The following is a 23,539-nucleotide window of genomic DNA, read 5'->3' as shown; positions in this document are numbered from 1 at the left end:
TTTTCCATTAAAAGAATAGTGTATAGAGGTCATCAAAAATAAATGTTATTAGGGAAAACATAAATACACATGTACCCAACCCTCAAAAACACAAGGCAGAAAACAAATCAAAAAAGAGTTTCAGGAACAAAATTAGCAATGGAGAAGAGGCAGCTCTGAGTTTTAGATAAGGAAGAGGAAGAGGAGTAGACGCTGCTCTTTTCCAGAGTATTGTCTCATTTCCTAAGCAATCTGGATTTTTTCAGAGGGAGAGGGTTTCAGACAAACATACAGTTTACCATGCAGAAGCAAAATGAGGAAATCGAGGTGAAAGATTATGAAGTTATTATGACAGCTCAACTGTCATCTAATCCTGACAAAGAACTCAATCTTTCCATGCCTCCATATATTCACCTAAAACAAACACTTCTCTCTCCCAATATGTAAATACACGGAGTACCTTGAGCTCTCCATGGAAAACGCAGAGGTATAAATATGATTAATAATGGTAGCAGGGGGAAAAAAGGTTTGACACCAGAGCAAGGCAGCAGACAAAATCATATGAAACAAATTTACCAAATTTTGCCTTAAAACTTGCAGTTTTAATGAGCAGGTATGCTCTAAGAAAAAGGGAAATTATGGATCAAACCACAGGATTCTTTTGAAGAATATCTCAAACCAGTTTTCACTAGCTAAAGGAATATCCCCCCTACAGCTCTAAATCTCTTTTCCTATGACATTAGCCAATTTCACCAGCTTCCAGAGAGTCAGCTATTATGGATACAAAAAGGAAATATTCTCCTATGTCAATCTCATACAAAAATGCCTAGCATATAAGCGGATGTTAAGGCACCAGCTTAAGATATTCTAGCCATGACCTTCACATTCAGTCCTCCAACCTCATTCCAGCCTTTCACTAATTCAACCCCTAAAGCAAAAACTTCTTGAATACCCACTGTATCTTATTTTCCCAGCTCAGAATCTGGACCCCCTCCTACTATAAGTTCCTCTTACGTTCCCCCATTTCATTTCGATCCCATCTATTACTGCTCGCATCTAGATTCACTGGTCAACTCTCAGTCAGATTTTCTGCCTACAACATTTCATCACACATTCCATTATCTGCCAAAGTCATGTGCTCTGCCCATTACTTGAACCAGATTCCCAATTTCTTGTGGGTTAGTAGTAGTTTTCCTCTGAATCTGATTCAGAGGATCTCGTTCTGCTTCACAACTCTCTACCAGAGCAGACCAAACAAACTCCTATCATGTTTTCCATCTTTGCCCTTCCCACTCCTCTCTGGAAAACTTGCTAATGTTTCATAATTATCACAGAACCACAGAACTTTAGAATTGAAAATAACAAACATCATTCAGTTTAAGAGGTTAAATGATTTCTCAAAGGCAGATAACTACATGCTAGGACTGAAGGTAGCACCTTTATCACCCAGGCCTGTTCCCTTTCCAGAAGTCCATTCATTCTCTCTCAACCTTCATCCTCTTGAAGTTTTACATAAATAACCAACATATCCTTTCCACAAGCCGAAAACACGTCCATCCTTTAACCAGTTATTTTAAATTCTTCCACTTTGTAGACAACTTTTTCTATACTTAATTCTCTAAAAGTCTGATAATAATCAGCTGTTTATATCACCTAATTAACATATATTTTACTTGTATGCTTTGTAAAAATCAGTAATACCCCTTACTCAGTATTGGTATTCACTTATAAGATTTAAGATAATTTTTAAGGGGGGAAAAGATCTGTAAAGTTGAATACTCTGTGGTCCCATAGTAGACTTCCAGTATGCCATATTAAATATATGAAAGTGAAAGTGAAGTCGCTCAGTCGTATCCGACTCTGCAACCCCAGGGACTGTAGCCTATCAGGCTCCTCCGTCCATGGGCTTTTCCAGGCAAGAGTGCTGGAGTAGATTGCCATTTCCTTCTCCAGGGGATCTTCCTGACCCAGGAATCGAACCCGGGTCTCCCGCCTTGCAGGCAGACGCTTTACCATCTGAGGCACCAGGGAAACCTGCGTCTATGTTATGTTCTTGCAATTTGCCTTTTTCACATTATAATGCATTTTGGAGATATTTCTACGTCAGACCAAAAAGGCCTACCTCATTTTTAACCATGACATATATATCGTAACATTGGTGTACCACAGTTTGTTTAATGATGACCTAGTTGATAGATTATCTAGATTATTTACTGTATTGTTTGTTTTAAAAAAATTATATATATTGTTTGTTTGTTTTAAATTATATATATAATTTTTAAAACAAACAATACAGTAAATAATCTAGATAATCTATCACCCAGGTCATCATTAAACAAACTGTGGTACACCAATGTTACGATATATATGTCATGGTTAAAAATGAGGTAGGCCTTTTTGGTCTGACGTAGAAATATCTCCAAAATGCATTATAATGTGAAAAAGGCAAATTGCAAGAACATAACATACACGCAAGTTTATATATACATACAATTATCCCACACTGGAGGGAAAAGCGTATATGTATATAGTAAAGATACGTAAATGTACATAAAAAGGACTGAAAAGGCACTCAAAATTTTTAACAATAGTTATCAACAGCTAGAAAAGTGGGAGGCGGGGGAGGTACACATGAGGTCGCATTTACATTTTGTCCATGTGCTTCATTACTGCATCCATACATGTTTTCTTACAAGCACAATAAAAATGAAAAAAGTAAACTAATTAGCAGCTACAATTTAACCAGGTATAACCACGGTGCCAGGCTTCCCTGGTGGCTCGAGTGGTAAAGAATTCACCGGACAGCGTGAAGACACAGGTTTGACCCCTGACCCAGGAAGAGCCCACATGCCACAGAGCAACTAAGCCCGGGCGCCACAATTATTGAGCCTGTGCTCTAGAGCCCAGGAACCTAACTACCAGGCCCTCGGACACAACAACTGAAGCCACGTGCCACAGAGCCTGCAGTCCACAGCAAGAAAAGCTACACAAACAGAAGCCTGCACACGCAACCAGAGAGCAGCCCCCGCTCACTGCAACTAGAGAAAAACCAGCGCAGCAACGACGACACGGTGCAGTCAAAAAAGAAAGAAAGCCACCACGCTGCCACACACTATGCTGAGGTATCAAACACATTTATCAGTAATCCTCACAGAAACCAGAGAGAGAGAGAATGAGACTGGCTGACTATATCCACAGCGAGGCTGAAGAACCTGAACTTCAGAAAGGTTACATGGGTCACTACTAGTCATGCCCAAATTAATATCTGACCTAGGTCTGCCTGGATACAAACAAGACGCTATGCTCTTTCTATGGTATCACACAGCTAAAAGCAGATATAATTTACCCATTAGTCTCAGATTCATGTAAAAATGAGCTATGATATGATGAGTTCTACTACAACTACCAATATTTTTAAGAATCACCATTTAATTTTTATGTTTCTATACATAACTGAAGTGAAAATTACACATGAGCATATCTCTAAGCTGCCAGTAATGTGCTTCTTGTGGGGAAACTCAGCGGCACCCAAATAAACTAGAAGATCATCCAGTTATTACAGCCCACAATATAATAAGATAACTGAACTCTGCTTTAGAAATGAAGCTAAGCTGAATAGTACTTTATTGCTGAGAAACAGATAAACAACAAAGTAAGGAATTTCCCTAAACTAATCCATATCTTATTATAAACACAAAGGAACTATTCTTTGTGTTTAGTTGAGAATTATCCAGGACATGTGCAATATCTTTAAAACCTAGGACAATCCTTTCAAGGTCAAGAAATTAAAATTCTGTAAAAATACTATTGCTATACTTACGAAGCTGGTCGGTCTTGTCTGAGGTCAATGGTGAAGACAACTGCATCTTCACCGGCAGACAGGAACGTACAGGGAGAATCTGGTTCCAGGGCTAGCTGAAGGAGAAAAGAGAGAAAGGATAAGGTTTCTAAAAGATTAAAACTAAAGGTTGTCTAGTTCATTCCTTTGTATTTATGAAGGACTGCATTTAACATGTCTCAGCAAGACAAATACCTAGCTTTTTTTGTTGTAAAATCTCAGGAAAGAAGGTAATTTAATAAGCCCATTGTCTCTTGTGTGTGAATTACGTACAGCTTGTTTATTCTATACAAGTCAAAAGCACAGGTGATTTGCTACTTTAACTAAGTCTCCAGGGGATTTGAACAGTGACACCAAAGGAAAACACTGCCATTAGGGCTTATTCTCAAATCAATTCCACACCCTCAGGTGGGGAGAGAAATGGCACTCAAGTTTCATTCTCTAGAGCTTAGTTCTAAAAGTTAGTTGTCTAACTAGTAGTCTTAAGAATCAAAGAAATAGGTAATTTTCACATTTCTTGAGTAATTTGGGCAAGAAAAGCTATATATTTTATATATATTCAGGTCCACCTATATATTTGTGTAGGGTTTATAAAAAGAGAGGATGATCTTTTCATGGCATGGAAGAAAACAGTGCCTACTCTGAGACTAGGCAGTTCTTGGCTCCTCACTGCCTGCCACCATGACTATTTGGCCTATATTCCCAGCTCTAAATAGGGCTTCCAGAAATAGTGCTGTTTATGCACTGAGTGTTGTGGACAGGGAAGTTGGAGCTCTCACATATGAGAAGCCAACAGCTTGCACCTTTGAACTGTTAAAATGTTCCAAATACAGTAAGGGCAAATTTTAAATGCTTGGGAGGCAAAGGGGGCCTCGAGGATCTCCAAACCAACCATGGCTCAGCTTAGGAGTTAAGGATAATCAGGTGAATGCTGCATGTGCACGATTCTGAGAAGTTTTGGGAGACTGCTTTTTCTCCAGTCTTATCTACAAGTCTTAGGACTGGAAGAAGTGACGCAGGTATCCATAACAAAGGGGACACAATGGACAGAAATACTGGAGGGCCTTGGCTGAGATCCACAAAGAGCTAAAATGTACAACCTTTGGGACCAGGGCTTACTTACCTTGTGGGATGCTCCCTTGTGCTGGGCCACACGCTTTGTGTTCTTGCAGCACTGTGTAGCAGACAGCTCTGCTACCCGAACCTGTCCATCACGGGCACACATGGCCAGGGTGGAATCACCACTGTTAGGAAGGAACTTGGCCTGGATGTTAATTAAAAAACAGGACAAGAGAAATGGAAGGAGTGAATCTGAGAGGTAAAAACATGATGACAACCCCAAACCATCCCCTTTTGCTATACAACAGCTGGAAACTTAGACCTCCTGCTCTCGTACAGCTGGCTCAAGTTCAATTTCTTCCGAGGGTTAAAGGAGAAGAGAAAGAATTTCTAATATGAGAGCATTTCTGTTGATTCTGGAAGGTTGAACTGGTTTAGGTTAAGTACTCAGGTGAACTAGGACTAACCCAGTAAGAAAGAAAGGTAAGGGAAAAACAGAGAAGAATCTTCCTTGATTCAAGAAGTCAACAAAAATTTGCTACAAAGATAAAGGAAACCAGAGGGGATACTGGGAAAGGAAAGAGAACATGCTTAGGGATAAAGGTCTAGTACTATATGATGGATGTGCTGATAAGTAAAACTTCCAGAGAATAAAAATGTTAACTTTATCTATCAATGATTTATTAAGTACCAGGCACGGTTCTAACTGCTTAGCTTCTATTGTTATTTAATCTTCATAACCCTGTACGTTATCAGTCCTAAATTAAAGGCAAATAAACTGAAAGACAGAAGTTAAATAAACTTGCCCATAATGACACAGCTAGTTAAGGGTTTGGGCCAAGATTTAAACTCAGTAGTCTGGTTCAAGAGCCTCTTTCTGTTCTTATATTATATGCCTCCAAGCACGGCATTAGTGCCTTCCTGATGATTTCCAAACACCCTTCCTATATAACGAGGCTTCTAACAGTTTCTGTGCTCAAGGAAACAAAAGATCACCATGAGTCTTTCAGTGTATTTAACTCTTCTAAGTCATTATGGGAGCCAAGGTATGACCAACTCCTGATATCTAATTCCTACCACAACTCACTATCACTCTTACTTCAGCAGCAGCTCAGGTCTAACTCATGCCTGATTTTCTCAATTGCCAATCTGTTCCCTTGCCTCACCTGGAAGACATTGCTCTTGTGGCCGCTCTCAAAGTCCAATACTGGCTGCCGCCGCACCCAGTCCCAAACCACCACTTTCAGGTCATCGCTGCCACTGGCCAGCCAGGTGCCGCGTTGGTTAAAGTGCAGAGTATTGACACAGCCAGTATGGCCTTCAAGCCCATGCTGCAGGCGGAAACGCTGCACAAAGACTCTTGCCCCACAAGCCTCATACACAAAGCGGGCACTTGAGCCCAGCTCCCGCTCCCGAAGGGCAGGAAGGGCTTGCCAGCGAGGTCGGGGCAGGGCTGATGTCTCTGAGGACACCCAGTCTTCCAGGGCCCGCTCATCGTCTGATGAGTCCTGGTCACGATTGGCCCGCTTGCGCTGCACACGACGACGAGGATGCTCCTCCTCCTCCTCCTCTTCCTCCTCCGAGCGGTCATGGACTTGGCTCTCGTCATTGACCGAGTAATGGCCGGTGTCCTCCATGCTGTCAGAGTCCTTGTCTTCACCTGAGCTCTCTGTATCTGTGCCTCGACTCTCTGTGCTGGTGCGGTTGGGGCCACCATCGTCCCCGGTCAAGCTCAAGCTCAGGTCTGAAGCCTCCACTTCAATGCCTGAGGATGTCTCCCTCCCCTCCTCAGCACCAGACATCTCCTCTGGACTGCTAGACAGGCTTCCTGCATGTTAGTAAGGAATGGGTAGGTGAGGGGGCAAAATAAGGAAATAAGATAGTGACCAGAAGGATTTCCTCTCCATAAGTCTAAAAAAATCATCACATCATGAGACCCATAAGCCAACACTGGTCAAAAATGTTTTCATTACAAATGCTTATAAAGAGTACCTTCTAAGAGGGAATCCCGAAAAGATTAAAGCCAGAGATACCCACAAAGAACTGCAAGACATACAAATGAGAACTGCAGGACAACCAAAGATTATATAAATTCTCAAGACGCAAAGCACTGGCAGATTTTATTAAAGTATGCCTGAGCCTAACTACCTTAGGCTCTGTTTTGCTAGATGGGCATCCATTAGTTATAGCAATTAAACTGAATATAAGGAAAAAGAACAGCCATCCCCAGCATGAGTTGGCTCGAAAAGAAAAGTTTATCACATTCTAGGTCTGCCATACTGGTAGTTATACAGTAACTGGGTCACTTTGAGCAATATAATTCCCAACAGTCAGATACTGAATTCTCCTATCTAACAGCCAAATTATATACCAGTGAACACTCAGGCAATGTTCTGGAGCCCACAGGGCTACAACTTTCAAACTAAGGTCAAGGTGTAAAGAAAGGAGGGGGCAAATGAGAATTTTAAACACTGCTTATGGCCTCTTTTCCTCAGATGACTACAAATTTTATCCTGCCAGAAGTACAGGCTATGAGGAAAGGCTGACCAGCTATGCGTGACCCTGGGATAGCTATTCAACCCCAGTACCACACTGATGGTCTAAGGGTTCAAAACGGGAGTGTCTTCTTGCTTAGTCATCTGGGTAAGAGCAGTGATTTCTGAAGCTCTTTGAAGCAATGACATCTCTTCTCAATGAACTCTTAGACAAAGTCTATTACGGAAAACAGATAAACACATATGTTTTTGGTTCAAGTAGTGACGAAAGGCTGGAAGACACATAAACATCTGTTTTCAAAAAGCACTTCAACTAGAGTACAGTGTGAAAACGGCTAGGAACTGGAAGGAGGAAAAGTGCAGCAATTTGCTTCTAGGAACTACATTTGCTGAGGCTCCTGTGTGCAGTGAGAAAGATTAATACATGTAGTTTTTGAAATGAAACTGCGTTTGAGATTGGGAGTAGTGACAAAGCATAAAATTTCACACCCATCACTTCTGGGGAGAAGAAAAAAAATAATACATCAAACTTCCTAGCACATATTGTTAAAATTATGATTAACAAACAAAGATGACTTTGGGGGCCTTACCACTTTAAGATAAGGGCCAGAGCATATCACAAGCTCAGTAAGAGGCTAACAGTCAATGACCAGATACAGCTAAGAGTTGGCAATTTTTTTCTATAAAAGGCCCAATAAAAATTTTAGGCTTCACGGGCACAAGTACTCAACTCCATGTTGTAGCGCAAAAGCTACCATAAATACTATGTAAATAAATGGGGCATGACTGAATTCCAATAAACTACAAAAAAAGCAGTCTGCAGGCCATAATTTGCAATCCCTGATCTAGCTAATGGCCAAACTCCAATTCTGCATCTCAAACCCCTCTAGAATCCTGTGTCTTTCAACCAAGCCCAGTGACAAATCTTAATCACTCTTCTTTACAGAAAATAAGTGAGCAGCAGTGTTAAGAAAAGAACAAAAGGGGTAGAAAAACAGCATGTTGAAAATCTCCCGTTCCCTTACTCAACACTTCACTGCTCTATCAATTACATCAACTAGAATTTAGCCTATAATCCTAACCTACAAGGTGCTAAGGAATACTGGACTCTGTACTGCCCAACTGTAACTATTCTGAAGGACTTTCTCTAGCTTGGAAGTTGGCTCCGAGTTGATGCACTGGTCAAATGACCCAGTGGTAGCTATATTCTATTAGAATATTGATATTCTACCTTCAAATATGCCCTAGACCCAGTGATTTAATAGTTTTTCCTAAGAAAAGAAAAAGAAATGAAGAAAAAGGAAGAAAGAAAAAGAGCCCTAATCCCAGTTATTTATAACCATCTCTTATCTAATCTATTGAACTATGATCTACCATGGAAAGAGACCTCTCCTTATAACCGGGGAGGTCTTGCCTTCCCAACAACTACCTTGGTTCCACCACCAATTAGATCTTCTTTTCCTCCTTTATTAACAGCATCTCCTAGGTTTTGTCCACCCTTACAAACTTTCAGAATTCCAAACCACTTGACCTCTTAGAGGCACAACTCCATTACTGATCTTCTGAAAACAATCAAGATAAAAGTTGAAGGAATAAAAGTACCAGAAACAAAAAGGTGTTTCCTATGTACTTTCAACACTCAAAACAGCACAGGAAGAGTTCACTCCCTCCCTTAAAATCCAGGTCTCCATTCTCTTTTCAGTCGACAGCAAAAATAGCTTCACCTTCGTTCTGGTCCCTTACCATTAGCTAAGTCTGTTCTGCCATCTGTGCTGCTCCCTTTGCTGGACATCTTGAATGATATTTACTGTAGCCAGCCTGGATTGAGGAGAGGAAGAAAATGAAAAAATTAGGAAACAATCTGGGAAAGATGATAAAAGGACCAGGAGATTTAGCGATGTACAGCCTTTGTCATTTCTATAATAATGATTTTTTGATGTGTGCTCAACAGGGCTTCTCAGTTGCTGAAAATTATGTCAGATAGTATCCCCCCATGTCTAAATTCCATAAAGGGATGTCTCTTTGGCAGGCCAACTGCCATCTCTTTACCTTAACAAGTAACTGGCAGTGATTTTTCAGATGGGGAAGACGAACTGAAATAAATCTTGGAACAGCAGGTCTATATCAAGTGACAGGTATTGCAAGCAAGCAGTCTTAATACAAAGAAAGTTAGCTTCAGCACTACCCTCTTAGGCAAAAATCTTGTTGTAAATATTCACCGTATGTATCCACAAAGTTTATAAAACATTTGTCTTCACAACATGAAGAGGAGGGTCAGAATGAGTATCCTTTTACATACAAAACAGCCGAGATAGAAGAGACTGAGCTTTTGGTATAACACCTTGAGCTTTATGGCTATTCAGATGCCTAGTTTCAAACTTACAGGCACAGATACAAACTAAGGATTATAAAAAAGAGTCAAATTAGAACCCAGGAGCACCCTACCCCTAAAAAAGAACCTAAAAGTTTTTTCTTTCCCTTACGACTAGTCAGTCATCAAATGCAAAGCTGGAGAAGAAAAGAGCAACATTTCCATTAAAACCATCTCAGTCCATTTCATAAAATGGCAAACACTATTTCACCTAGTTCCACCAACTTTCACCAAATTTGTCTGTTTAGCAAGGCCCTAACTAGGAACTGGGGTACCTAACTTTATTCCTTTTATATTCCTTTAATACAGTCATTATTTTTTCAGGGCCTCACTCCCACCTCAAGCAAATTCCAAAGAGCAAAGAATATTATTCAGACCAGAATTCTGTAAAGCCCTTTCAGTGCCCTGGACAAAAGGCACTGGTAAAAGACAAAGTATGATTATGATTCCAGTCCTTGTACCCAGGCACACTGGCCTCTAATCTTTCAACAGCCCTTTCATTCCCATAACAATTATCCCAGAAGCAGCCCCATCCTTATCCTTACCCCCTACTCTCTCTACAGAAATCCAAGTTGCTTCAAAGAAAAAAAAAGTATCCTCTGCCAAGAGACAGCTGCCCAAAACTTGCTCACATTAGGCCAGGATGAGGCAGTAGAAATAATCCAAGAGCAGGAATGAGGCTGAATTTGAAGGAGGGACACCTGGAAGGGTGATGATGAAAGACAATGTCAACAAAAAACAGATCTGTGAAGCCACATAAAGAAAAACAGAAGAGCTATTTGCAGAACAGGCTGTTTTATTCCTCCTACTTCAATGATGTATTTTTGTACAGTGTTCTCCTCACACAACACTTGTTTTTTCCTCTCCGTTGTCCCTGTGTATATTCTTTGGTAACTCAGCAGTATCCTCTTCCCTACCTAGGGCTTAAATTAATTACATTAATTGCAAAAGTCTATGGAGCAGGGAAAAATAGTTGTACTACTTTAAGATTAAAACCTAAGGTCATCGACATACCTTATGGTCAACTGCTAACAGAGCTGTTTTTTCATTTCAAGAATCAAAACTGTCAACCACACCTTACTTCCCACCTCACTAATATCCACTCCTAGGAAAGCAGTAAAGCAGCTCCAGAGACCCTTATCTCAAAACTCAATCTCATCAACTTCTACAGAAGCCCAGACTGCTTGAACTTCAGTCTCATAATGGCTCTAGAAAACATGTGCTGGGCCGGAGGAGCCAAATGCCTAATGCTTACCTAGCTCTGAGAACCACCTCTCAGAAAAGGAGAGCCATGGGGTTTAACCTATACCCAGAAGTTGCAGAGAACGTCTGCCTTTTGGGAAATTGGTTTAAGGTTCTTGCAAGGAGGGATCTTTTCTTTGAAGAAAAAAGCTGACAGAATTTACTCCTAAATTCAGAACAGAACATAGTCTATGTCAACTCTGTTTAATCACTGAGCTGATAGCTTCTAAAGGTCACATTTTAGGGGCCACAGAGTCTAGTGAAACTAGTCATAGGCAGAAAATCAGAAGTGCAGGGTTCTAGTACTAGCTAAGTTTATTAACAAACTTTGTGACATGACTTTGGATGTGCTGGTTAATCTTCTCTGGGCTTCATTTTCTTCTTTTGTAAAACAGTAATTACAGAGATGGTACAATTAAGCAGAATTATATGTTAAAACTTCAGCAGAGGATGTTCTTACAGCAGTGATCTCAAAACTTATTATGAACGTCTATCATTGAAAACTCTGTGCATGAACCCACATTTAATCAATTCACATTAATTATTGAGCTTGATTTTTCTAGGAAAAAAAAACAAAGATTTCAATGTTCTTTCCCTATACACCACTGGATCATCTTCCATACCCCATGTGAAGTGAAGTGAGTTAGTCGTGTCCGACTCTTTGTGGCCCCATGAATTATACAGTCCATCGAATTCTCCAGGCCGGAATCCTGGAGTGAGTAGCCTTTCCCTTCTTCAGGGGATCTTCCCAACCCAGGGATGGAACCCAGGTCTCCCACATTGCAGGCGGATTCTTTACCAGCTGAGCCACAAGGGAAGCCCTCCATACCCCATGGGGTACATACATTCCCCTTCTGGGCGACTGCTTCTCTAAACAGCCAAGAAATGACGACAGTGATAAAACTACAATTACTTTTGGGATGAGTTGTTATTATATAACTGTCTGTCAAAATGAAACTTAAAACCATCTCAACACTATGGCAGAAATTAGAGTAAGTGCCCAAATTAAAGCAGGCTGAAGTGCTATGACTGTTCCCTAGGTCTTAGGTATACGAGTCACGCTAGAATTTCTACCATCACCAAAAAATGCAATCTTATTTTATGATCTGAGTTTGGGAACCATATCTGACCCAAACATAAATATTACTTTTATTCTTTAATGTGCTCCATTCCCAACAAATCCACTGTTTTTACCTTGATCATTTTCCATGTAAAATCCAGTCCAGAGCAAACCAATCTGAGTTTGGAAGAGCTCACTGGCCCAGGTAGCTGGGAGAGTTAATCAGACTAGCTCTACTGCCTGTGCTCTAAAAATAACCATAACCCCTGCCGAAGGGAAGGTTAAAGAGGAAACTATGGGGGATGGTGAAAAAGACCCAGGTGTCATTTTAATTTCTACTCAAGAAATTCTAATGACTGAGATTTTTCCTGTCTTAAAAAGGCATTAAATTTTTGACCAAATACATGATAAAATATTAGCTAAAAATCAAGAAGAGGAGGAGTTAAACTAGGATGTAAGAGGAGTCTATGCAAGAAGCACCAAACAGCTCTTGTTTAAAACCACTGGGGCTGCTTTCTTATTCTAACACTGAAGCAAGAGCTATACAAGAGACCAGGTATACTAGAACAACAGGACATCCAAATGTAAAAAAAGAAACTCAATTTGTACACTGAACGATATACAAAAGCTAACTCAAAATGAATCACAGACCTAAATGTAAAAGCTAAAACAAAACAACTTCCAGAAGAAAACAAAGTAGATAACCTTTGTGACATCGGGGTAGGCAAATATTTCTTAAGACAGGGCAAAAAAGCACAAGCCATGAAAAAAAAGGTTAATTAACTGGATATATCAAAATTAAAAAGCTACTCTTCAAGAGACACTGTTAAAAAATGAAAAGATGAGCTAAGGACTGGAAGAAAATACCTGCAAAAGACATGTTTGACAGCAACAGGAACATATTTAGAGTCTCACACCTAAATAACAATCACTTGAAAAAGATGATCAACATTATGAGTCATTAGGAAAATTCAAATTAAAACCACAATGAGAATCCTCTACACACCTATTAAAATAGCTGAAATTTTAAAAATAATAATAATGAAAGTCTTCTTTATCAAGTGCTAACAAAGGGTAGAGTAACTCAACTCTCACACACTGCACAGAGAAATGTAAAACGGTAGTTAGTTGCTTTGGAAAATGGTTGGTTTGGCAGTTTTTAAAAATAAAGTTAAACATACACTTACCATACAACCCAGGAATCCTACCCAGGTACGTACTAAAGAAAAATGAAACTAAGAATGAAAAGATCCATCTAAAAATCTAAATGTAAATGTTTTAAGTGACTTTACTTAGATCCATCAAAAACTAAAAAGTGTTTTTGAGAGCTAGGTCATGGATAAACAAACTATGGTCCATCACACAATAGGCTACATCTGAGCAATAAAAAGAATGAACTACTGATACACAACATGACTGGATCCCAAATGTGTTATGCTACGTGAAAGAAGCAAGACTCAGTTACATAGTATTACTTCATTTACAGGACAGTCTGGAAAAGATAAACCACAGGGACAGAGAGTCATTGCTGGGATTTGGGGAAAAGGAACTAACAACAAACAGGCATGAGAAAACCTCTTGGAAAGATGAGAATGTTCTGCGCCTTCATCGCAGTGGTGTCACGTGACCATGCATTTGTTACAATTCACAGAATAGGTCAATGAAACAAAGGGCAAATTTTACTGTATGTAAATTATCAATCAATCTGGCCAGAAAAGAGAAACGGGGTGAGGGGGAGGAGATTCATGCAAAGTGTTAAATGACAAGATACAACCCAACAATTAAAAATACTAGACTCTAGAGCTTGTGATTACTAATAGAAGCTACCTAATAGTGGTCAGTAGGTCACAATAAATGAGAACAAAATGTCAGGTCTTCTTGCCTGAAAATTAAAACATGGAAGAATTTTTGTTGCAAACAAAGCTGCCTTATCAGAACCCCATTAAATGTAAGATAAATCCTGAACTCATAAAAGTCTTCAACCCTAGTCTAGGTGACAGCTAAGAATATCAGAAGCTTAAAGTAGTTCAAAGCAGTTAGAGTAGTTGTACTATTAATTTGTATACATATGCCTTCTACCTTGAGAGAAATTTCAAAAATTTCTCTTTCAAGTTCACTTTAATCCATTTGGAGTCTAGGGTCTATGGAAAACGGTCTGATAACTCTACTCTACCTCAGTTTCCATTTCTAAATAATATTACTGTTCCTGATCCCTTTACTAAGACTTGAACTTAGGTTCAGTGAGTTCTCTTGAGTTACATAATCCCAGCATTCTCTTGGGTCCATCCAGCTGTCTCATGTGGCATGTCTTATTCTGCAACTTAAGTTCCCAAGTTTCTTACATAGACACCCATGTTTAAATGAGACAAGGTCTCAGAACTTCCTCTGAAAGTGAAAGGTGACAGTAGAAACTACTTCAATTATTAGTAAGACAGATATCTGAGAGCCACACAATCCCTAGTTCCTCTTGGGAGGACAGATGTCCCATACCACTCATGACTGAACAGCTGTTCAGGGTTGATCTCCATCCAAAGTACAAATTTGCTTTTCAGTCTTGGGTCCCCACAGTCCATCTGGAATCAACCAGTACTACTCTTTCTCCATACCCAGTTTTTGCTTTCAAACTGAAATGACTCATTTAAATTCATTCTCCTTACCTTACTACTCTTCTACTTTACAGTAAACACTTCTCCAAGCCAGCCTTCCCAACCCCAGCTGCCAGCCCGACTCTAATAGTACAGTGTTTATTAATCAGACAGAGAACCTTAGGGTCTGAAATTCAAAGAATGACTCCAAGGAAGCTGAAACTCATACTATATAAAATATGTTTATAGTGAGGCAAGCCTTTAGTTCTGGGCTACTCTCTATTAAAGTAGTTGGAGGTGTTATTAATAAATACACTATACTGTCTCCTCTGGTAAGCTGGAATGAGGAGTAGAAACTATAAATGTTTCTGGGATCAGGGAAATTAATCTCTATTCCTATCCTGCAGAATAAGCAACAGCACCGGCTAACCATACAGCAGCTCGAGCCTCCCTTTTTAATCTAAATTATAAGCCTCTGGCACCACCCAGTGGCCCATTTGTACTGAGACATGCTAGTAATGCAACAATGTACAAGGCAAGATAGGAGCTACAAATACAAACAAGGCAGTCATAATACCTTTTGTAGCCAATACTCAATTAGGAAAAACAGGTATACAACTATGATATAAGAGACACAAGTGTTAGTACCATTAAAAAAAAAAAAAGATAGGAAATTCCATGGTGGTCCAGTGGTTAGGACTTTGCTCTTTCACTACCATAGCCCAGGTTCAATTTCTGGTTGGGGAACTAAAATCCCACAAGCCACGTGGTGCAGCCAAAAAATGGGAAAAAAAGAAAGAAAAAAATGAAAAAAAAGAAAGAAAAAGAAAAGATAAATAGAATATTGTTATAGTTCAACAGAATAAGGATTATATTGTTTCAGGGGGAAATAGTTCATCAGTTAAGAAGTGTGTGTGTGTGTGTATGTGTTATGCATCAGGAAGATTTGGTTAGAATGATAAGATGGACAGAAGAGGGAGAAACAAGTTTAAAAGACTTCCCTGGTAGCACAGTGGAAGAATGAGTGAGTGAGTGAGTGTGTGTGTGTGTGTTAGGCATCAGGAAGATTTGGTTAAGAATAATAAGATAGACAGAAAGGGAGAAACCAGTTTAAAAGCTATCACAGGACTTCCCTGGTAGCACAGTGGATAAGAATCAGCCTGCCAATGCAGGCGACACAGGTTCGATCCCCAATCAAGGAAGATTCCACATGCTGGTGCACAATTAAGTCTGTGTGCTACCATCTCAGCCTGCGCGCCTAGAACCTGTGCTCTGCCACAGGAAGCCCTCGCACCGCAGCAGAGTAACCCCTACAGAAATGCTCACATGCGGCAACCAAGACCCAGTGTAATTAAACATTGTAACAAATAATTCTTAAAAAGACACACATGAAATATTTTTTTAAAAAGCTATCACAAAGTTGCCAAAGTTAGAAGCAATGAGACCCTGTATCCGGCGGATGGCAGAAGACATGAACAGAAGGGGACCAATGTGAGCAGCACTGTACAGGGGCGGGACTGACAGTCTGGCTCAATGAGCAGCCGCTTCTCTGTGGGATCACCTCAGGAACTGAGGGAAAATGCTGGTTTTCTCCCTATTCAAGTATCATAAGATTCAGCTATCTTTTCAGTTAAGTCCATTAACATTATTTCCATAAAAAACTTATTAGATTACCAATTAATGATAATCTGAGATCTGTGTGTCAACAATTAAAAAATGTTTTCATTCATATTATCATTTGGACAGACCTTTTATACTTTAAATACACTTTTATAAGCAGCATTGAATTCTACCTTTCAGCTCAAGTTGCTTCATCACTTGGCATTGAAGAGCCCTGGTTCTTAAAGACAGCATATGGTATAATGAAAAGAAAAGGGCTTTGGTGTTACTCAGACTTGGGTTTGAATTTTACTTCTACCATCCACCTGTGAGTTTGTTTCTCTTTTTATAAAATGGGACAATACCATTATCCTGAAGAAATGGTTTAGAGGATTAAACATGGTATTTGCAATTGGCTGTCTACACGTGTCAGGCATTTATATTATTTTTCTAGCTTCTCATCTCTGGTTCCAGACTGCATTTTCTAAAGAAGCCTAGGCATCTTCACCACTCAACAATGATCCTCCAAACACTGTACACAAATTAAGACATAGTTCCAAGTCTATGAAATCTGCTTACCTGCTATATCACTGGTCTTTTAAAGTATTCAGAGAATACTATTCTCTGAATTTTCTGAATTCTATTCAGAGAGGGACTTCCCTGGTGGTTCAGTGGTTAAGACTCTGGGCTCCCAATGCAAGGGGCACAAGTTCGATCCCTGGTAAGGGAACTAGATCCTACATACCACAACTAAGAATTTGCATGCCATGACTAAGACTGGCACAGCCAAATTAAAAAAAAAAAAAAAAAAAAAAGAATTCAGAGAGCTCTGTTACCTTCCTTTGAGCACATTCATGTTCTACGAACTAGGGTAAAGCAGTACACCCAAGAGCCCACCACATTAAGTCTCTTTAAGTTCTCCTGCCTTTTGAAGTGTCAGAAGATAGCCAAGGTGAAAACTTCAAAGCAATCATCACAAATGATGAGGGGGAACATAAGTCCTACATCAACTATACTAAAAACAAGGAACTCTGTTCCTCCACTGGAATGAATGCCTTCTCTCCCTGTTGGTAACACCAAGTGCCCTGTGTTTATAGTTTATTGACTTTAATTCTACTAACAGTATTTCAGGGTATGTTAGGAATGTGCTAAGTGCTATCTCCAGCAGCAGCAAGAGCTAAGGAACTTTTTATAATAACATTCACCTCAATTTAAATAATTTTAAGAAAAATCACTTAGGAAATTTCATTGTGTTTCTATGAAATGTTTTATATTTAAACATTTGTTACTAACACTATTAAACATAGTGTTACTATGAAATGATTTGTATTTACATCAGAATCCAGTTCCCATTACCTGTTTTTGCCTTTCACATTTCAAATTTTTCTTAAAATTGTTCAAAAGTATACCAGAGAGATAAAAGGGTACAACTTAAAACAATAAGGAGAGGCTAAAAACATCAAGACGTGCCCTCCAATCTGAATGAAACTAGAGGCGAGAGTATAATGTGGGTCCTGAGTAAGGTTACAAATATACCTGAAAATGTGGCAATGCTTAAACACCAGAGGAATATAGCCTCTTGGCTACCACTAGAGGTAAATCCTATAATAGCTTTCCAGATGGCTAACTTAAAAAAAAAAAAAAGACACGTGAGGCAACGTGGATGCTTCACATTAGAACTTGCCCAGACCTCCTTAAATAGTATCCTCAGAGGATAAGAGCAAATATTTAACCTCTTAGATACGATGAAACTTTGTGCAATAACCCAATCCATTAGACATACTACATTTCATTAATAAGATGTCATCTTTGTCAAATTAATCACTTATCATGCCCTATTTGCAAATTCAGGATGGCTTTAGTTCATTGGCTTATCTTGGGCATATACCTTCTTTGGATAAAGGTAATACTTGAGAAACTGAGCTTCTGGCCCAGAAACTATGTTCTGTAGAGGCAGAAATTTTTTTTAAATGTTATATAAAGAAGTGACAAATTCATAAAATGCATCACATTCTAATCTTTAAAGACCTTTCAAGACTTTCTTCTCACTCTAAGAATAACTGAATCAGTAAACAAGAACAGGTAACCCCTTTTTCTGACCAATTTTAAGAGTGATGAAGTTTACTCATGAAAATGAAAGATGAAAAGTTTTCAGTATTACTATAAAGCTAATCTAAAATCCCTGCCTTTGGGCTCTGAAACTAAAATATGCACAGTCATTACTTCCATGACTGCCGCTGATTCAATTCCTTCAGTTGCCTGGGTTCCAAATGGGTGAGGGTAAATAACAGATTATCTTGGCTCACCAATAATCTGCTTTAAAAAAAAATTAATTCAATCTTAAAAACTAACTCTAACACCACTGGGATGCAATAAAAAGCTGTTTGGATAACTCTTTTATAGAAACTCTGAACATTTACTAGACATGTTTAGAGTAACTTTTCCACAGTAGAAATAATCCAGAAATAAACCTATCTACTGCAAACAAAGGTCAACCAGTCACTTCATTATTTAAAAGCCTTTAACTCATCTGATAGAACACAGGACCTAGAGCATGAAACTTTGAAGACCTCAGTCTCCCACAACAGGGCACACTTCTATAGAATGTCTTCTACTAGAGTATGTCTGCTTTTGAAATGCCAGTACTGTTTTTAAAAGGTAATAAAAAGACATTTCTTTTTTCTCTGAAGACACGATTCTGTCTTAGGTTGATCCTAATCAAAACTAAAGGTCACGGAGACTGATTCTCACACATTTAATAAGTTGCAGTATAAAATGCCCTGTCAGGTTGGTGGTGGGAACTAAGATCATAAGCATAACTAGCCTCCTACTGCAGCCACAGAAGGAAATACTTCCTAGCAAGATGCAACAATTCTTATGCAAGTTCCTGAAATATAAAATATCCTCAGAAATACATGAATTTTAGAATTGTGGTCCAGAGACTACAAATACTGCTTCACTGTACACACAGGTGTCACTTGGAGCATAAAATGTGAAGCCCTTCCTGGTAGTGGTGATGGTGGGCGGAGGCTCTTACCCAGCACATCCAGTAACAAGGAACAAAGTTAGGGCTCTTTCAACATAGTTCCTTTTCTCCTCCCACACCCGCTCCTGCCCTACTCAACACAGAACTCTAGATCTCAAAAAAAAACCCAAAACACAAATAATAAAGTGCACGTTACTATCCTTCACCCCAAGAGTTTTTACCTTTCAAGAGAGAGTATTTAGACCCTAGATGGTAGTAATGAAAGTTGGTTAACTTTAAGTTGATCATTGGCTTGAATGAATACAGTTGCTTTCATCACAATGTTATCAACATTTTCTTAATTTTCATGTGCCCTTACCTCCCTCAAAGATATATGTCATGTCAATGTATGGCAAAACCAATACAATATTGTAAAGTAATTAGCCTCCAATTAAAATAAATAAATAAATAAAATAAAAATTCTGACAAAATTTCAAAAAAAAAAAAAGTGAAATGAAAGCCAACAAGAGAAGGTTAAAAACTTTTCATCTCTGCTGTTATATTAAGATGGCCAAGTTGGGGAGATGAAATAAACACTGCATTCCTGACTTCCTAGCCCAGATTCACTTCAAAAAGAAAGGAGACTTTTTCATGGTCCAGGGTTGTTTTTTTGGCCATGGGGATCCTAGTTCCCTGACCAGGGATCAAACCCATACTCCCTGCAATGGAAGCGCAGTCTTAACCACTGGACCACCAGGAAGTCCCTCATGGTCTAGTCCTTTGATAAGCTATTGATGAGGATCACTGCAAAGCCCAACGGCTTGGAAAAAAATGTATTCTTTCTGTGGCAAAAACAAAAAGGCATAAGCGGTAGCTGGAGCTGAGGTGGTGAGCAACACTGAATCAGGAAGGGAAGGAATTATATAAACTCTGATTAGGTGTGCTAAAAGGGAGACCAAGAGGTAGGAGCAAAGAATAAAGGAAAGTTACTGATGCTTAGTTTAAGAATGAATTTAGAAAGACATGTACATCAACATCTAATATTCCTGCTTTTCTCTGGTCTTGAACTCCCACCAGAATGACCTGAATCACGATCAAAAGGCAACCTTGGGTGGGCACCTACAAAGAACACATCTAAGCTGGCCAATTAAAAATGAATCTGAAAAAATGACCAGGAAAACACGTTCAAAAGTAAAATGCCAAGAAGAGGACACTAACATACAACTTATTTAAAGCTGTATCAATGATGTGTAAAGAAAAATTTTTTAGTGTCTATCTTGTGCTAGGCATAATATAAGACCTTTATATGAGTTTTCTCACACAATACTGACAATGACTCTAGGACATAGGCTGTATTATTCCACTTATAGAGAGGTGGAAATTAAGAAAGGACTCAGAAAACTTTAAGTGACTTGCCCAAGGTCACATGGCCAATAAATCTTAGTACAGTATTTACACCCAGACCTATCAAGTTCTAAAGACTGTATTTTTCTTTTATTTTATTGATACACACACATACTGCCAATGACCTTATTTCAGCTCCTAATAAGCAATTTCTACACAGAACACCATGTGGAAAACAACTCACCAGTGTCACACTCAACCTCTTCCTACTACAAATCATAAACATATTAACAATCAGCCAGGTGTACCTTCCAGAGCCACTCAACTCTTCCATCACATTCCATGAAACTCAACCATAGTACTATTCTCTGCTACCAGGAATCCAAAATCTTTACAAAAATTACATTTACCAGTAGTATGTCCTAACTCCCTCTGTGGCACTGGCCCATGCTGCTGAATGCATAGGATGATTCCTCTGCTAAATAAGAATTCTTCAGACCAGATATAAAAGAGCACCACTGTTTTGTAGGGTCTTTTTTCCACTCAAAACTTATCTCTAAGTCCTGAAACCAGAATTCTGAGGTGGATGAACTTAGACACCAACTAAAGGCAGTATCACTCAGGTTCACTAGCTTTTAGTTAAAAGCAGCTAAATGTTCCCCTAAATAGCAAGAAATGACAATCCAAAGCCCTAAGAGGCAAAGAGAATTGATTTGACAAAGGGCTAAAGAGAACTCTGGCAAACTAATTCCCAGCTTTTAACAGTGTAAGAAACACGATCTGCACAAAGGCAAAACGCAAGGCAAATGAATAAAGAGGAAGATACATTCACTTCTAGGCTTAACTGGAGTCATGTGAAGGTAGGCAGCAACCATTTAGGACAGAAAGTGAAGATAGGCAGCAACCATTTAGGACAGAAAGTCAAGAAGCCTAGAGTCAATTAAACTTGCAAAAGTAATTTTACCAAAGGTGGAACAAAGCTAAGAACAACACCCCAACTCTTTGGAAACAGTAGCAGGAATTTTATGACTTTAGTGGTCAGCACTTGAGCACCAGAGTAGGGTATGTCTCGAACTCAGGAATTTAAATGCCTTCAACTCCTACTCACCTTTCCTCCTTTATCACTGAAGTAGAGTCAGGCTGAGCTCCTGAGAAAATAGGTCTGCAGATTCACTGAAGGACTGAGAAAAGTTAAAGTTTAAATGGCAAAGGTGTCTCTTCTACTAAACATAATAAAAAATTGTAATATAATAAAAAAGTATTAATACATGCTAGTATTTTTCAGACCTCCTCGAACTATTTAGAACCACAGAAATTTATCTGACTACTAAAGAAGTAACTTTCAAACACTGTTACAGAAATGAAACGAACCAGGCAAGTAATCTCCTAGTTCTGCTAAAATGTAAAACTCATTGGAAAGTAAAACCTGAAGCTTTTCAAAGCTAACCCATAAGCAAACCTCTCAACAAGCAGCCACAGAGCAGGGGGGAAATCCCGCAGAGAGCGTGATCGCGCTGGTGCCGGTTTGTTTACAGACTCCAGCAGCAATCGCATGAGTCAGAAATTCAAACCACCAGATGCTTTCCAACTAACAGGGACCAAACGGCACCGTTCTAGGGTGTCCTCAAAGATTTAGGGGTGAAGGGAGGCAGACTACGAGAATTACATTACAAACCGGACAGGAAAAGACGGCAACAACTGACTCCCGGGTTCTTGAACCTCGGCCTTCCGTACAAGGTGCTGGGCCCGAGAACTCGAGATGGGGGAGGGGGCACACTGCGCGGTGGCCTCGAGGTTACAGGGAAACTCGAGGGGAGCCGCGTCCCTCAATCTAAAGGTGGGGGTGGGGTGGGGAGCGCACACAAATGAGTCACCCGACGAAGCAAGAGGTCCTGCAGATTGTGGGGCAGGATCCTAGGGGCAACCCTGGGGCTGACCTGAGGGAAGGGCAGCCAGTCCTCCCAGCGGTGACTCGGGTCATGGGGAAAAGACCTGAGCCCTGGGAGCTTGGGAAAGGAGTCAAACCCATCCTGAAGGGGTTTGGGCCAGGGGAGAAGGGGTCAGGCCAAGCCGGAACGAGACACGGACCGGGTAGGTCAAGGGGGAGGGGGGGATGTCCGGCTGGGGCAGTTACAAGCACGGGAGCCGGCGAGGCTCAGCAGCCCGCTTCCCGTCTTGGGTCATCCTTCTGCCAGCGGCTGCTCCAACTGTTCCGGGCCCAGCCGCCCCGTCCACTGCCGCCACCAACGCCGCCGCCATCTTACACTGGCCAGCGGCCGCCACCACCACCGCCTCCGCTCTCTGCGCTTGCGCCTGCGCCGCCACGCTTTCCGGCCCCTTTGCGACGCTGTGCTGGAGAAGGTTGGGGGAAAGTGGTCGCGCGAGCTCTCGGCTCCCAGCCCTCCTCGAAGGACGCATAGAGGGCGGGGCTTAAAGTCAACGGAAAACGGAGCGAGGGGCGCGTGCGCATTACTGAGGAGGGAAAGTTGGCTTTTGGTAGTTTTGCTGGGGGTTCACTTTGCTCGTGATACTCAGAAGATAGACGGCCTCCCAGAATTGTGGTGGAAATCAACTTCATTTCTAACAGGCTGGCAGGCAACCTTCTGAACGACTTCCGTTTTCCCCCGTTTTTGAATACTTGGAACAAGCAGCTGTCTCTAGATTTCTTCTGAAAGCCCATTTCCTTTGAGGACCTTGTTAAGTGGTTTCTATACCTCTGAGAGCTATTTACCCCTGGGAGCCTCCATTTTTTAAGAAGCCTGAGATGTAGCTAAGCTATTCAAGAGGCTCTCTGAAGCAGGGTAGTGCGTTGAAGACTCCCAAGGATGGGACTGGAGGTATTCACTCTGCCTACTTCTGACACCTGAAGGAAGCGTGCAGAAGACCCGTGAAAAGGTTACACCTAGCTGTCAGGCCGGGGGTGGAGGGGTTGGGGGCGGGGGTGACCAGAAGGCCAGGGTGCAAGGCTCCTTGTCATCTCTTCTACCGCTATATTCCTATTG

At 40.4% G+C, this 23,539-nt stretch overlaps 1 protein-coding gene across 6 annotated transcripts in view; it reads right to left on the bottom strand.

Moving 5' to 3' along the window:
• Positions 1–22,934, bottom strand: part of DCAF8 (DDB1 and CUL4 associated factor 8) — a 39,163-nt gene extending 16,229 nt beyond the window's left edge. The window contains exons 1-7 of one of the 6 annotated variants that reach the window (XM_055583864.1): positions 22,626–22,772; positions 22,213–22,368; positions 21,646–21,718; positions 9,115–9,189; positions 6,043–6,704; positions 4,941–5,081; positions 3,800–3,894 (exon numbers count right to left, since the gene is read on the bottom strand). In XM_055583864.1, coding sequence (XP_055439839.1) covers positions 3,800–3,894; positions 4,941–5,081; positions 6,043–6,704; positions 9,115–9,163 — 947 coding nt within the window. In that variant the 5' untranslated portion in view covers positions 9,164–9,189; positions 21,646–21,718; positions 22,213–22,368; positions 22,626–22,772. Of the gene's footprint in view, positions 1–3,799; positions 3,895–4,940; positions 5,082–6,042; positions 6,705–9,114; positions 9,190–21,645; positions 21,719–21,996; positions 22,166–22,212; positions 22,369–22,474; positions 22,501–22,625; positions 22,779–22,801 lie in introns of those variants that run through there. The other 5 variants (XM_055583863.1, XM_055583861.1, XM_055583866.1 and 2 more) reach the window with 5 other exon arrangements.
• Positions 22,935–23,539: the final 605 nt, after the last annotated feature.

The sequence above is a fragment of the Bubalus kerabau genome, chromosome 6, assembly GCF_029407905.1.
Source record: "Bubalus kerabau isolate K-KA32 ecotype Philippines breed swamp buffalo chromosome 6, PCC_UOA_SB_1v2, whole genome shotgun sequence".
Classification (NCBI taxonomy): domain Eukaryota; kingdom Metazoa; phylum Chordata; class Mammalia; order Artiodactyla; family Bovidae; genus Bubalus; species Bubalus kerabau.
This window is presented reverse-complemented; position numbering and strand designations above follow the sequence as displayed.